Below are 13,978 nucleotides of genomic sequence, written 5' to 3'. Positions count from 1 at the left end.
TTCTTTTGGCTTCGACGGAGTAGGGTAAATTATCGGTTTATGAGTAAGTTTAACGAATTATTTTTGTTCGGTTCCCTATTGCAACAAAGCATTTTAGTTTTACAAACCTCAAGCAACTCTCGTCCAGACCGCACCAGCTCGGAAACAGCCCTCTCGTCGGCTCCCTGGAAGAACCTCTTGTGGAAGTCCACGGCTTGCTTGGAGTCCACCCGGTTATCGGCCAGCAGGGCCTCGGCCCGGGAGGCCCACTCCTCGACCGACCGCTTCTTGGTCTCGAAGTCTTCCCAGGCGCGGACCAGGCGCTGCAGTTCCGACTCTCGGCGGGTAGCCTCGGATGACACGTGGGCGAATCTAAGAAGAAGTAACATGTGAGTTGTAAATACTTTTTGGACTGAATAAACCTCATCTTTGGATATGACAATGTTTCTACTTACTACGACGAAGATTTTTAATTTATTTTAGACAGTTTTGAACCTAAAACCAAACATCTACGTTGGTGAACTGGATATTTTTCATTTGTGAGAAGAACAAATAGACAATTATTATGGGATGAAATGAAGAATGTTCACTAATTTTGTTTTTTAGCTTTCTGTATTCTCTGTTAAAAATAAAAAATACACGTGAAAGAATTATTTCGATACGTCAATTAGTTTCCAAGATATTGAATTTTAAAAGTGCGGGCGGCGGCCGGCCCGCCATTTTATGCGCGTGACGTCATATTACAGTGACTGGCTCATATTTGTATGGGTGGAATCTTGCAAGCTGAATTAAGACCCACTTCCAGGCAACCGATTAAGCTTAAATTTCGCAAACACATGTGATTTGGATGACCATGCAATATTATGATGACATGGAGCTGATCTGATGATGGAGCTGGAAGGTGGCCATAGGAACTCTATAATAAAACGACTTAAATGCATCGAGTTTGGGCTCGTTCGTTTTGTATTGATGAGTATTTTAATTCTACATAGTAATCGGGGTCTAATGATGGAGCTGGAAGGTAATTCGCAATAAAACGACACAATCGCATCAAGTTTGGGTTTGGTTCAATTTTAATTTCTGTGATGGGTCTGGGTTAGGGTGTCCCTTATATGGCCGAAAAAAAAATTTTTTTAGATATTGAAATGCATACCCCCTATTTCTTTTCGTACTACTCAGACATACTTAAATACAAAATTTCATCTTCCTACGTCAACATTAACCCGTGCCGACCGAGCTCTGAAGATTTTGAAAAATGCTGGTTTTACCCCTTTTATTAAGTAGCTAAATCAATTAGAATATTTAATTTTTATAAAATATTTATAGAAAGAAGATAACATTACAGATCAGACAATATATTTTACTTTTGAGGGACCCTTTTTTACATTCTGGATACAGATTTCCATGCTCCTGAATATTGGCCTGATTTTTGCTACACTGTGCGAAGCAAAAAAAGCTTTTGCTCTTCCTTTGCAGTGATCAAACCATGAAAATCTTGCATAAGCTTTATAGCTCTTTCAGCTGTATCATTAACTACCCTAAAGAAAGCACTTTTTTGCCTTTAAATAGGCAACATCTTTATCTCATATAGAAATGTGTCTCAGGGGGAAATTATTATCAATTTTCAATCGAGAAAATAAATGTATCCTCTTGACAGACACAAAACCACTCAATGGTTTTCCAGCAACAATAAATAAGGCAATTATTATCAATATTCATTAAAAACAGGATAAAAAATTAGTACAAAGTCCTATTTACCATAGAAATAATCATACCTTCTTCAGATGGAATGTATCTCTTCCCAGAATCATACATACTATCTCTTTGTACTTTTACTACAAAATTGACGGTGTTTGTTCATTACCTTCATCATCAAAGAGTGATAAAACGGCAATTTCTTCTGATATGAAGTACCAAAGATGTTGACTAAACTTGCTCAGGGCTGCTTTGGAAATCAATTTGTCAACACTCTCATATACCTCTTGGAAAGTGGATGTCAAGAGTTCCTTAAGGCTTTCCTCAGAGCTGGTAAGCTGGTCGTGATGTCCTTGCGTTTGTATAGAATCTTGCGTAGTAAGAGATGACGACAAACCTCCGAAACATATTTGCTCTATTTTTTATTTATTTATTTACTAGCGGCCGCCCGCGACTTCGTACGCGTGGATTTGGTTTTACCCCCCCCCCTTCATCTATCTTACGCGGTTCAGATTTTTTCATACAATTTTTTTTCCCGCTAACTCCCGTTCCCGTGGGAATTTTGCAATATCCTGTTGTAACTAAGCTTTAAATTTACTAAGGTACCTGCATGCCAAATTTCAAGAGTCTATCTTACGCGGTTTAGATTTTTTCATACAAATGTTTTTTCCCGCTAACTCCCGTTCCCGTGGGAATTTTGCAATATCCTGTTGTAACTAAGCTTTAAGTTTACTAAGGTACCTGCATGCCAAATTTCAAGAGTATATCTTACGCGGTTTAGATTTTTCATACAAATGTTTTTTCCCGCTAACTTCCGTTCCCGTGGGAATTTTGCAATATCCTGTTGTAACTAAGCTTTAAATTTACTAAGGTACCTGCATGCCAAATGTCAAGAGTCTATCTTACGCGGTTTAGATTTTTTCATACAAATGTTTTTTCCCGCTAACTCCCGTTCCCGTGGGAATTTTGCAATATCCTGTTGTAACTAAGCTTTAAGTTTACTAAGGTACCTGCATGCCAAATTTCAAGAGTCTATCTTATGCGGTTTAGATTTTTCATACAAATGTTTTTTCCCGCTAACTCCCGTTCCCGTGGGAATTTTGCAATATCCTGTTGTAACTAAGCTTTAAGTTTACTAAGGTACCTGCATGCCAAATTTCAAGCGTCTAACTTAAGCGGTTTAGATTTTTCATACAAAAGGATTTTCCCGCTAATTCCCGTTCCCGTGGGAATTCCTAAGTATCCTATAACCTGCCCAGGAGTATAAAGAATAATTGTACCAAGTTTCGTTAAAATCCGTCTAGTAGTTTTTGTTTCTATAAGGAACATACAGACAGACAGACAGACAGACAGACAGACAGACAGACAGACAGACAGACAAAAATTTTACTGATTGCATTTTTGGCATCAGTATCGATCACTAATCACCCCCTGATAGTTATTTTGAAAATATATTTTATGTACAGAATTGACCTCTCTACAGATTTATTATAAGTATAGATAGATTTTGATATTAAAAATAATAAAACACTGTTGGTAACGCGATTTTTGTTTGACTGATGTAATGACGTGGAAACTGATGCATTTTATCTCGCGTGCCGAAACTAATACAAAAGAAACGCGAGTTTCAGAACGCGACATTAAACTCCTCCAACTATGTATTCTGTGCTCCAACGCACACACGCACATTGTTTTGATAGATATGATCTTTGACGTTAGGAACACACCTACATTGCTTAGACAACAGTGAGTGCTTGTAATTTAATATGAACTTTATACCATAGCAATAAAGCTCAAATTGACTACGTTTTAGTTACAAATCATTTGTATGGGAAAAAGAAAAGGGCTATTTTTAGGGGTTTTCCAGCAATAATTCTTATTCTTAATAATTTTTCTCGCCGTAAAAACCATCCTTGAACTTCAACGAACATTAAAAAAAAAGATTTGGCCAAATTGGTCCAGGCGTTGTTGAGTTATGCGCTTACCAACACATTTTGCGATTCATTTTTATATTATAGATTTAATTTTCTTTGTCTTGCACTTTCTACTTTCTTTACTAACTTTTTGTCTACACCTTAACACTATGGACGCCTTGTTTTTGTTAAAATATTTTATTTGTTTTTAAATCCTCCTCACCGCGGCGCTTATAAATCTTGAATTTTTAAATAATTTTTCTTGCAACTCCCTCCAAGCATGGTGAAGATACACAAGTTTTTTTACACAGTTAGGGTCTGGTAGGATTTATAGCTTTTCCCAAAATACAATACACTCCCGAATGATGAGATTAGAGCTTTCAATAACATTCAATTAACTTCGCGAAATATGTTAAAAAATACTGCAAAAATTTGACGATTAACGGTAACTTTGTCCCTATTATTTGATAAATTTACGTCCCCGACTAAGAAAATACTTTTTTTATTACTTCTTAATTCCACAGCCATCTTCTAAATGTCAAACAATAGGTGTTAATCAGGAAATTAAATGAGAACAAATGACAAATACCGCGAATACGCACCGCTACTGCCGCGCAACATGTTCCGATGCAAGTCGGCACGGGTTATCGTACTCCAAATATAGTAAAAAATTATTTCCGACTGTTTTAGAGGCAAACAAACAAAACTAAGACCTATGCGTTACAAATTTAAAACTTTGAAAAATAAGGGACACCCTAGTCTGGGTGTTAATATGTATAATAAGTTTGTATTTACAAAAAAAAAATATTTAAGTATGTTTATATCCGTTTTCTAGTGAGCGGACGCTGTGAATGCACGTCACACGGGGTCACGTGACCGTCGGCGGGACTCAATATTTAAGCGAACTTTGAATGCCTATAAAATCATAACTACTGGGTATTTTTGAATGAAATAAAAACTAATGTATTTGTAAATGTAAAAGCTTAACTGTAACATAGGTTTCAAGTGATTTTGCATACCTAGTAACATTCTCAATTTTATAGCTGAGGCTATTAAACTAACAAACGTTGTTACAATCTTACGGTGACCTATAAACCTCAGATCACTATAATTTGAGGTATAGACGATATCTTAGCATATCAAGCTCAACACTGCGGAATTTGATGTCGATATAATATTAGTAGATATGTGTGTGCTGTTGACTGTCCATTGGGAGTACCTTCGCGTTCTCCCAAGATTCTGGCAGGCAGGTAGAACCATGGCTAGAAAGAAGGATTTCCAACAAATAAGTGTCTCACCTCTCGTTGAGGTCGCGCATGTGGCGGACCTGGTCGGTGACGTCGGCGCTGCGGTCGGTGTCGGCGGCGCGCACGATGTTCTGGAACACCTTGTTCCTGCTCTCCAGCATGACTCACCTCTCGTTGAGGTCCCGCATATGGCGGACCTGGTCAGTGACGTCGGCGCTGCGGTCGGCGTCGGCGGCGCGCACGATGTTCTGGAACACCTTGTTCCTGTCTCCAGCATGACTCACCTCTCGTTGAGGTCGCGCATGTGGCGGACCTGGTCGGTGACGTCGGCGCTGCGGTCGGTGTCGGCGGCGCGCACGATGTTCTGGAACACCTTGTTCCTGCTCGCCAGCATGACTCACCTCTCGTTGAGGTCGCGCATGTGGCGGACCTGGTCGGTGACGTCGGCGCTTCGGTCGGCGTCGGCGGCGCGCACGATGTTCTGGAACACCTTGTTCTTGCTCTCCAGCATGGAGCGGTAGTACGTGGTGCGCGAGAAGAACGAGCGGTGGATCTCGTAGCGCTCTTCTACTATTTCCCTGTAGATCATTTAAATTGGTCAGTAGAATTCCATTAAGATTATGTATTCTGGATGGAAAGATGTTTGGAATTAAGATTAGATCGAAGTCCAAGCACAACTGAACGTGGTTAACTAAAGAGATTTTATTTCACGCAAACAGAATGATCACGTTTTACCAGTCTCATTAGAGGATAATGAGTGTTACTCTTTCGACTTGTACAATTTTCGCAGGCACTTCTATCACTTATTCACAATCAACTGTTGTGGAGTTGACCGTAATTTAAGCATATTCTGAGATCTCCCCAGTCTTTCTAAGAAACTTGGCCTGATTTCACAAGCTTTCTCGATTATTTTAGTGCAATTTCTTTTTTTATTAAATTAAAAAAGAAAGTTGTTATACTTTCAAGAGAACTAATTACCTTCGAGTCTCTCCGCCCATCCTCAGCGCATCTTCTGCTTTGTCTAGCCATTGCCCGATCTCCTTCTGTCCGCTCTCTAATGACTCGTGCTGTACCAGAAGCTGTCTATACTGGTGTAGTTTCACTGGTACCGTTGCTCTGACGCGAACCAGTGCTTCTTTTTGCTGCTTCAGTTTCGCCATGTTGCCTTCTACCTCTTCGCGGGGTAATTCAGCAATCGCGTTTTGGAAAGTCCTGGAATAAAAGTTGTATTTAAAATCTGCTAATACAGTGTTTACATTTGAAATCTTGCACTTTTTTGATTTAGCATATTTTATTCAGCTTCTATCGCATACTAATAACTACATAGCATCGTTGTTTGTAGAGGAAAATTCGGGGAGGCATTAGGGAAGGCCTATGTTCAGAAGTGGACGTCCTATGGCTGACATGATGATGATGATGATGATGATGTAAGTCATGCATTGACCGAATACAGCAGCTCCTAAAGTATTTAAAGCGCTAAAGGCTAAACCCTCTTGCAAACCTAGAAAAGGATTTCTTGCTATGTAGACTAGACCCTCCCCAACTCGTCTAGCCAGTATGGGGAGCGTAGGCCAAACCGTTTATTTGCCTCTGGTAAATTAGAGAGTCGTGCTCCTGCAGTCGAGATCAAAAGACCTGATGTTATTGAGACTAGAACATCAAATCATTTTAACAAACCTGCTGATAGTCTTGAACAGTTCTTCATGATGTTCTATTTCGGAGTTGAGCTGCAGCAGCTGGTCGATGTAGGCCTGGATGTCGGCGGTGTTGGCGCGCGGCTGGCGCGAGAGCAGGTTGTCGGCGGCCGCCAGCCAGCTGTCCAGCTCTTGCACGCCAGAGGCCAGTTCGCGCCGGTGGCGGAGAGCGTCTCCTCCGCGAACGTAGCTACAAAAATTTGGAAGATAATTAGACGGTATTAAACTACAAAAACCAGACATGAAAGCTCAAGTTTTATCACTTTATCATTGAGAGCAAACTGTAGATGTAGATGATAACAACTTACCGTTCAGCTTCTTCCCAGACGCGTTCCCAACGTTCAGTAATTTCAACGTATTTCCTCTTAATCTCTGAGCTGATTTCTTCTGAGGATGTGGCAGCTAAGAATCCTGCCGCATCACCCAACAGCTGGTGCTTCTCCTTCCATACAGTCAGATCGTGGAAGAACTCCAATCTCTCATCTTCTGAAACCCTCAGCATATGCTGGGCTTTGTCCAACCAAGTGGTGAAGTCATCAGCCAACGTGTTCCATCTCTCCCAGTGAGCGATGACTTCTTCAAGCACACTGCGGGCACACCTCACGTCTGAGGCTACCCGTCTCCACGTCTCAGACACTTCCTTCAAAAATGCATCAATCTCTCTTGCTTCAGTCCTATCTACTTCACACACTCTCTTGTACTCATCTGCTACTTGCTTTATATCCACGTATGCTCTATCAAACTCTTGGAAAATTTTATTCTTAGTTACGAAATTGTCATAGTCATCTAATAAGGCACGGACATGGTCAACTCGACCGTATTTACCGGTCCAAGCAGCGAGCTTGGCCCTCGTAAGTTCTGTAAACGCTACGATACAACATTTGTGCTCTAAATACTTTAATCTGGCTTTGCGTTGTGGTGCTCTTCGACTGACAGTCTCAAGCCTATCTTTCATATCTTGTAATCTCTCTGGCGGGATTCTCGACGCTTCCGGAGATCTCAAAGCTCTTTCAAATCTCTCGATCACCTCTGGGAGGTTGGCGAAGAATGAGCTGTGTTCTTCTAATTTTTCGCTTATGATTGCGGCGGTTCTCTCGTCCAAGTTGGAAGGGATTTCGTCGAAGTATAAAAGGTATTCGGCTCGTGCAAGCCACTCGCCGATGACTTTGAAGTCTCCAGGCAAATCTGCGTCCAGGAGCCAAAGCCATCTTCTGTGCAGCCTCTCTAGTTCTACCCAGAGCGAGACGAGTTCCCGCCAGGACTTGGGTGCTATTGCTACTAGGCTCTGTGTGTACATGAGTTTTTCGAGTTTCTGGTATGTCGGTTCGCGGGCGAGCCGCTCATTTTCGGCGCGCACGTAGTCGTCGTAGTTTCGCGAAAGGGTTCGCGAGTCGTATTGCCTTTGAATTGTGGTGACGCGCTCCGTCAACCACATTCTAAGAGATTCGTACTCCTCTTGTACTGCCGCTACGGCATCTGGTCCTGTTGTCTGTAACAAGCAAGCAATGTATTATTCAAATTGGTAACTACTAACATCCGTATACAATCCTCACATCTTGGCTCAGTTAAGGATCTTACCTTGGGTTCAGGATATTTGTGCAGAAACTGTGCTACGTATGTCATGATGGACCTTTCGTCTGGCTTTTCCACGTCCACGTCTTCAGCGTCGAGGAGCCTGGCGATGCCCAGCTCGCTCTCCGCCACGTCAAAGGCGTGCTCCAGGCGCTGCCTGTTGGTCTTCCGCTTCATCTCCGCTAAGTTGATCAGGTTCGCTTTGATGGCGTCAATGATTGCCAGGAACGCGATACCGTCCCGCCAGGATGGACCGAAGTCTGTCACTTGGATGTTCGAGTCCCTGTAAAGAAGTTAGCATCGGTCAGATGGTTGTTTTATTTAGACAACTCGATGATTTATTGGCGACCAATTCAATTTGACAACATTGTGATTAATCACCGTGATTTTATTATAGTTCAAGGTGGCTTACTTTACTGGTAACTTGTTATTTTAATTTCGAGCGTTAATATGACGTTAAATAATCTAGAAACTACAGACTCGGCAAGTGCCGCCAAAGCTTAAGAGCTTTGGCGCCATTAAAGTAATAAAAGTGCGATCATTAGGAGCTTACTCTTGGCGTTTTAATAGTGCCTTGGAGCAGTACCAGAAGTTGAAATGGCTTCCAAATATACCACCTGAGAGTACCAAATACTTACTTGGGCAAAGCGTTCGCCACCCACTGTAACAGGGTCTTCCTGGCGCCCTGCTTCCACCGATCCTCGGCCCTGTGAGTCGGGGTGGCCGTCCCCGACTCCTGGGACATGACCGATGCGCAGCGCGACCCGACCAGGTATTCCAGTGCCCGGCTGTTCTCTTCGATCTGGAAACAATTTGATGGTTTAACACTTATGTAAAGGTTTGTTTTTACTTTGCTCTCTGATATCAAAGAGGATGAGTCAAAAGAGAGCCACGTACGTGGTACCTAAGCGTTGAAATTCGTTTCAGTTACAAAGTCATTACTGAATACTTATTTGACTAACACCTTTTTCTTCTTTCTTGGTTCTTACCGAACTACCTACCTAATGTAAAGAAAATGTATTCCTACAGGAACCTCTATACAGGAACTGGCATCTTCTGGAGTTAATAAAAATCTATATCTAACAACTACAGTTTACTTAACATGGCTATGCTTCGGTACTAAAATTACCAATAAAGTAGGTATAGCCTGACCAGGAACATAAAAACCCTGGCATAGAGGCGCCTCAATTGCATTTGATAGTGCAACACTGAGTACAGTCGTACCTGTGTTAAATTAATAGGCTAACTTTATGTATCAGGATTCAGGATTACGGGCTAATTTGATATTTTCATAAATTAACGAAAAAATATTATTATAGGTAACCTGATTTAAATAAATTAAATGAAACCATCAATCGAGCTAGTAGATTTATTTTATTATTCATCAATAATCAAATTCAGAACTTGAATATTCAACTGCAATGTCTGCTCATGAACGCTTCAAACTCGGTTACTTCTTTCCCAATCCCATAAAATTCAACACTTAGAAAGTGACAAAATTTTTAAAATAGGTAGTTGAAACAAACCACAGCTAATTTTCATAGTGGACTGTACTATACGATAAACATGTCAGTCAATTTGACAACCTTTGTCGGAAACATTATTCAATGAAAATATTGTCCGAACCCTTAGTATTTCTCTTCGACAAATACTTTAACACATTGTGAACCACTTTTCTTTCACGACTATAAAAATATTTTAGCAATTTAATTCATAAAACCAATTGCGCACATTTAAAATAAAGTTTGTTTACACTTTGACAGCAATAGACTGACATGCAAGGTGACATGTCAATGAAGTTTTCAGTTACTGTTGCCATTAAAAGAAATTAGTACCATTAGTTTTCCGCAACATGGCGAGGGTTTTTATGTTCCTGGTCAGGCTATACCATTAAAAGTTATGTACCTACTCATCTAGCTTGCATTCAGTATTACCTATATTGCTATTCATCTTAAAATATTATAAACACATAGTTTAATGTAACATAACCATGAGTCTTTACTAAAGTATTTTGCTCAAACTGACGGTTACAACATTAGCATAAACAATAATACTGGCGACGACAAAAACTGGCGGAACCAGTCGTCCATGCACATCTGACCTTGTCGCCAAAAACATGGCGATATACAAAATATCATTGGCTTAATTTGCTGTCTGTTTTAGTTATTATGATAATTTATTGCCTATTATGATTTCTGCAGCTTAAATCATTTGAATGTGTTTTTAGCTATTCTAGAGATAGTTCCTTCTCAGCAAATTCCAACTGTTTGACCAGTCCATAAGATAGAGACATTTAAAGAGCACCAGGTCTATCATTTTATTGTGACTATGTGCCAAATTTTGATCTTAATCGAATGTACTGTTCCTATGCCTTGCTTATATTGAATCATTTTGAAGCTTCATTGGCAAACTAATCGATCCAATATTTAATTATTCTTACTGTACCCTATCAAACATTTGTAAATACCGATTTTCCTAGTCTATCAAGTTACAGAAAAAGTAACTCATCTGAGTCACATCACCCCAAGAAGATTATTAAATAACCATATACATAAGTTCTACCAAGGTAATAAAGAGTACTTACGAAATTTATCGGTATTGCTAAAGTTCTAATACGAAGTCGAAATGTCCAGACCAGAGCAAACCAATTCATGCATCCAGTGCATTGACTTCCCCAATTGAACGGGATGTTTGCACCATTAATCTCCCTAAGGACTAACACTAAGCACACATCACACATGACTCACGTGTACTCATGCACAATTCCTTACTTACCCAAATGATACAGCAACGAAATATTATAATTAAAAATTAATTCTGTAATTTAAATTCATGTTGTTTTCAATTCCTAGGCTACCTAAATACCGAACTTGGAATAGGGCGAACATCATCACCCATCTTCGATATGTCATTAATGCCCGTTTTCACCATCAATACCTAATTATAAATTAAGGTGATGAGGGGTCACCTCATCATCATCATCATTTCAGCCATGGGACGTCCACTGCTAAACATAGGCCTCCCCCAATGATTTCCACAATGGCCGGTTGTTGGCGGCCTGCATCCAGCGCCTTCCCGCTATCTTTATGAGATCGTAGGTCCTGCGCTTTTTAAGTGACCCCTATGAAAACAAAATTCCTGTTGTGTTACCATAGGGGTCACTTAAAAATTAGGGATTGATGGTGAAAACGGGCGTAACTAACCTCTAGCTAGAGTTTACTAGATAAATAAATGACCTACACTACCCTTGTAGGCCAGACGCATTGGGAGACAAAGTATACCACAGTAAATAACTTAATAATTATTGACAAATGATGAATCAGCAAAGTTATGGTTAACTTTGAACATCTTCAAAGTTTTTAGTGCATTGCAAGATCAAGTAGTGACGCACAATTTGTTTAGCAATGATAGTGCTGACTCTGAACTACTGCGCAAATCATTTTTTTGTAAATGTCTACGGCCTACCTAAGAAAACGCTTTGCATAAATAGTTTTGTTTGTGCGTTTGTTTGCATTGTGCTTGTACATACAATGCGGTGTCGTGAGACTGATCAAATCAATAAATCCAATTAGTGGTTCTCATTCAACCAATAGCAGAAATATAAAACAAAGTTGTAGCAATATAATTTTATGAAAAGATTTTGCCAGCACATTTATTGAAGGCACCGCGAAGCACACTTATGATTATGAAGCAGGATTTGTTACGAGTACTTAAATAGGGTAAAAAAATGAATCTATGGTAATATTGAAACAATGGAATTACAAAATATCAACATACTCGTATTGGTAGTAGGTAGTAAGAAAAGATTAAAAAAATAATTGTAGGTAAGTTGCTGAAGGAATTTGGTAGAGAGAATACTAACTACATAGGTAATCTAATTGCCAAAGCACATTCAATAGTAGGTACTAAGTAATTACTACAATGATAGTAACTAATTCTACCGCATTATAGGTGTTTGTACCAATTAACATTAACTCAAAGGCCTTCATCGTAATGGTTTCAAAGAGTAAAGTTATTATTTCCACATTTTCCACAGTTACCCTCGTATGAATGCTCAGAACTTCAATAACAGTGTTTACAAAAAAGTTACTCTTCTTGTTACTATTCTTAAATGAAGTGATTAATTAGAACGTGGGCCTTTGAATTAACATAAAGTGGTGCAAAATAATCTAAAAGCTTTACAGCATTCACCTACCTTTGGCTCTCTGTCCTGTGGGTCCAATAAATTGAGAGAAGCTTGCGCAAACAAAATATGTTCAAGCCAATTAAGATGAGAATATACCAACAACTTTCGTTAACAACAAGGAAGATAAATATGGTTTATCCTCAAAATACACTGGTAAGTGCCACTAATTCGTATCATAGAGGCAAAATGATCTTCTATTTTTCGTTTAAAATCTATCAATTAAGTTGAAAGTTCAATTCAATATTTATTTATAAGATGACCATTTTGCTAAAATCATGTTACTATAATAAAATGGTTAGTAACATTGCCAATAAAACTGATACTACTAATAAAATTACATAGATTAAAGGTATTAATAATAATGCTTTTAAATTTGCATATATTACAATAATACAAGGACAAATAAAATGACAATTTTCTGCTATTGGCTGCCCATGTTTTTAACAATAATTTTGAATTTGATTATTCTAATAATAATTATTATTATTATTATAATAGTTAATGGTGAAATTCATGAATATGCTAGTAATAGTAGGTAAGATAGAAAGTAAAGAGACAACAATAAATACACGTGTTGTCAATAGGGCATAAATAACATCGAAATTAAAGCAGAAAATAAAATATACACTGACTGATATTTTTTTTCCAATTTACAAAGTGATCATTTCGGCTACAAAACACAGAAATATCAATGTGTTGTCTACCTACAAAACCCAATCGGTGTTGTTACTGTGCCTAATCTAGTCTTTGTACCTACTTTTTAGTGAACTCTAGGTTGGTTTTCATCTAAAAAGTTACCTAAAACTACCTACGTATTTTATGGAAACAGCGATTGACAGTTCAATAGATAGAGTTTTTTGCGAAATTAGATAATCATTCAATACATCCATATTAAATAGGTAAAGATAATGAATGATGTGACTATCTTTAGTCATGTAGGTATATAGATTAACTTAAACAGATACCTGCTAAATACTACCTAATTATATCAATGTAGAGTTTAACATTCAAATTGTAACAACCATTTAGTCGAAGTACCTATATAGTTTCAGGCTTCGGGTTATAATAATATGAAGACAGAAATTGTTGTTTTGCCATCAAACCTTTTCTTTACGTTTATTTAAAAGGTAATTCTAAGATCATGACTCCGCATCATTGCAATAATTTAAATTGAAAACAAGTTACTGTCATATCGCCGTCTGCCCATCATAGGAACAATGATTCTACGTTTCCGCGTCCCATTACATTTAAAACTAAGAGCAATGGGACTCAATCACTCAGACGCTGCGTCACCAGTCTGCTTGTGATCACGACTGTAGCAACACAGCCTACGTCAGGCTGTAGATTAAACTTTATGTTGCACAGTCGATTTTCCTGTCGTCTATAGGAGTACATAATAAATGTCGTGTTTGAGTCCTGTTGCTCTCAGTTTCAAATAAAACGACTCTACCACTCCCAAGAACCCACATCCTACCTGGAAGTACAAGATGATGGTCCAGATGAGGCCGAGCACGACGGCGGGTCGTCCGTCCACCAAGTCGGCGGCGTTGATGTTGACCAGCTTGATCCTCTTGCCGGCCAGGAAGCGGAGAGCCGTGTTGGCGTTGGATAGAAAGTGCGGCCGGCGTAGGACGCGACCTCTTTCCATTGGCTGAAAGATGGACATAAAATTAGATTCTACATAATAATAGT

General features: G+C 39.2%; 2 protein-coding genes across 3 annotated transcripts in view; both read right to left on the bottom strand.

Annotated features, from left to right (window-relative positions):
* LOC135072716 (muscle-specific protein 300 kDa) overlaps window positions 1–4,971 on the bottom strand; it is a 46,249-nt gene extending 41,278 nt beyond the window's left edge. The window contains exons 1-2 of the mRNA XM_063966743.1: window positions 4,886–4,971; window positions 108–351 (exon numbers count right to left, since the gene is read on the bottom strand). Of these exons, the coding sequence (XP_063822813.1) occupies window positions 108–351; window positions 4,886–4,905 (264 nt within the window). The 5' untranslated portion in view covers window positions 4,906–4,971. The remainder of the gene's footprint in view (window positions 1–107; window positions 352–4,885) is intronic.
* A 196-nt stretch (window positions 4,972–5,167) lies between these two features.
* The window catches only part of LOC135072717 (muscle-specific protein 300 kDa-like), a 101,602-nt gene continuing 92,791 nt past the window's right edge, over window positions 5,168–13,978 (bottom strand). The window contains exons 4-10 of one of the 2 annotated variants that reach the window (XM_063966744.1): window positions 13,761–13,937; window positions 8,739–8,902; window positions 8,107–8,383; window positions 6,837–8,017; window positions 6,512–6,718; window positions 5,813–6,046; window positions 5,168–5,412 (exon numbers count right to left, since the gene is read on the bottom strand). In XM_063966744.1, the coding sequence (XP_063822814.1) occupies window positions 5,232–5,412; window positions 5,813–6,046; window positions 6,512–6,718; window positions 6,837–8,017; window positions 8,107–8,383; window positions 8,739–8,902; window positions 13,761–13,937 (2,421 nt within the window). In that variant the 3' untranslated portion in view covers window positions 5,168–5,231. The remainder of the gene's footprint in view (window positions 5,413–5,812; window positions 6,047–6,511; window positions 6,719–6,836; window positions 8,018–8,106; window positions 8,384–8,738; window positions 8,903–13,760; window positions 13,938–13,978) is intronic. The other variant, XM_063966745.1, reaches the window with a different exon arrangement.

The sequence above is a fragment of the Ostrinia nubilalis genome, chromosome 6 (genome assembly GCF_963855985.1).
Source record: "Ostrinia nubilalis chromosome 6, ilOstNubi1.1, whole genome shotgun sequence".
NCBI lineage: Eukaryota > Metazoa > Arthropoda > Insecta > Lepidoptera > Crambidae > Ostrinia > Ostrinia nubilalis.
This window is presented reverse-complemented; position numbering and strand designations above follow the sequence as displayed.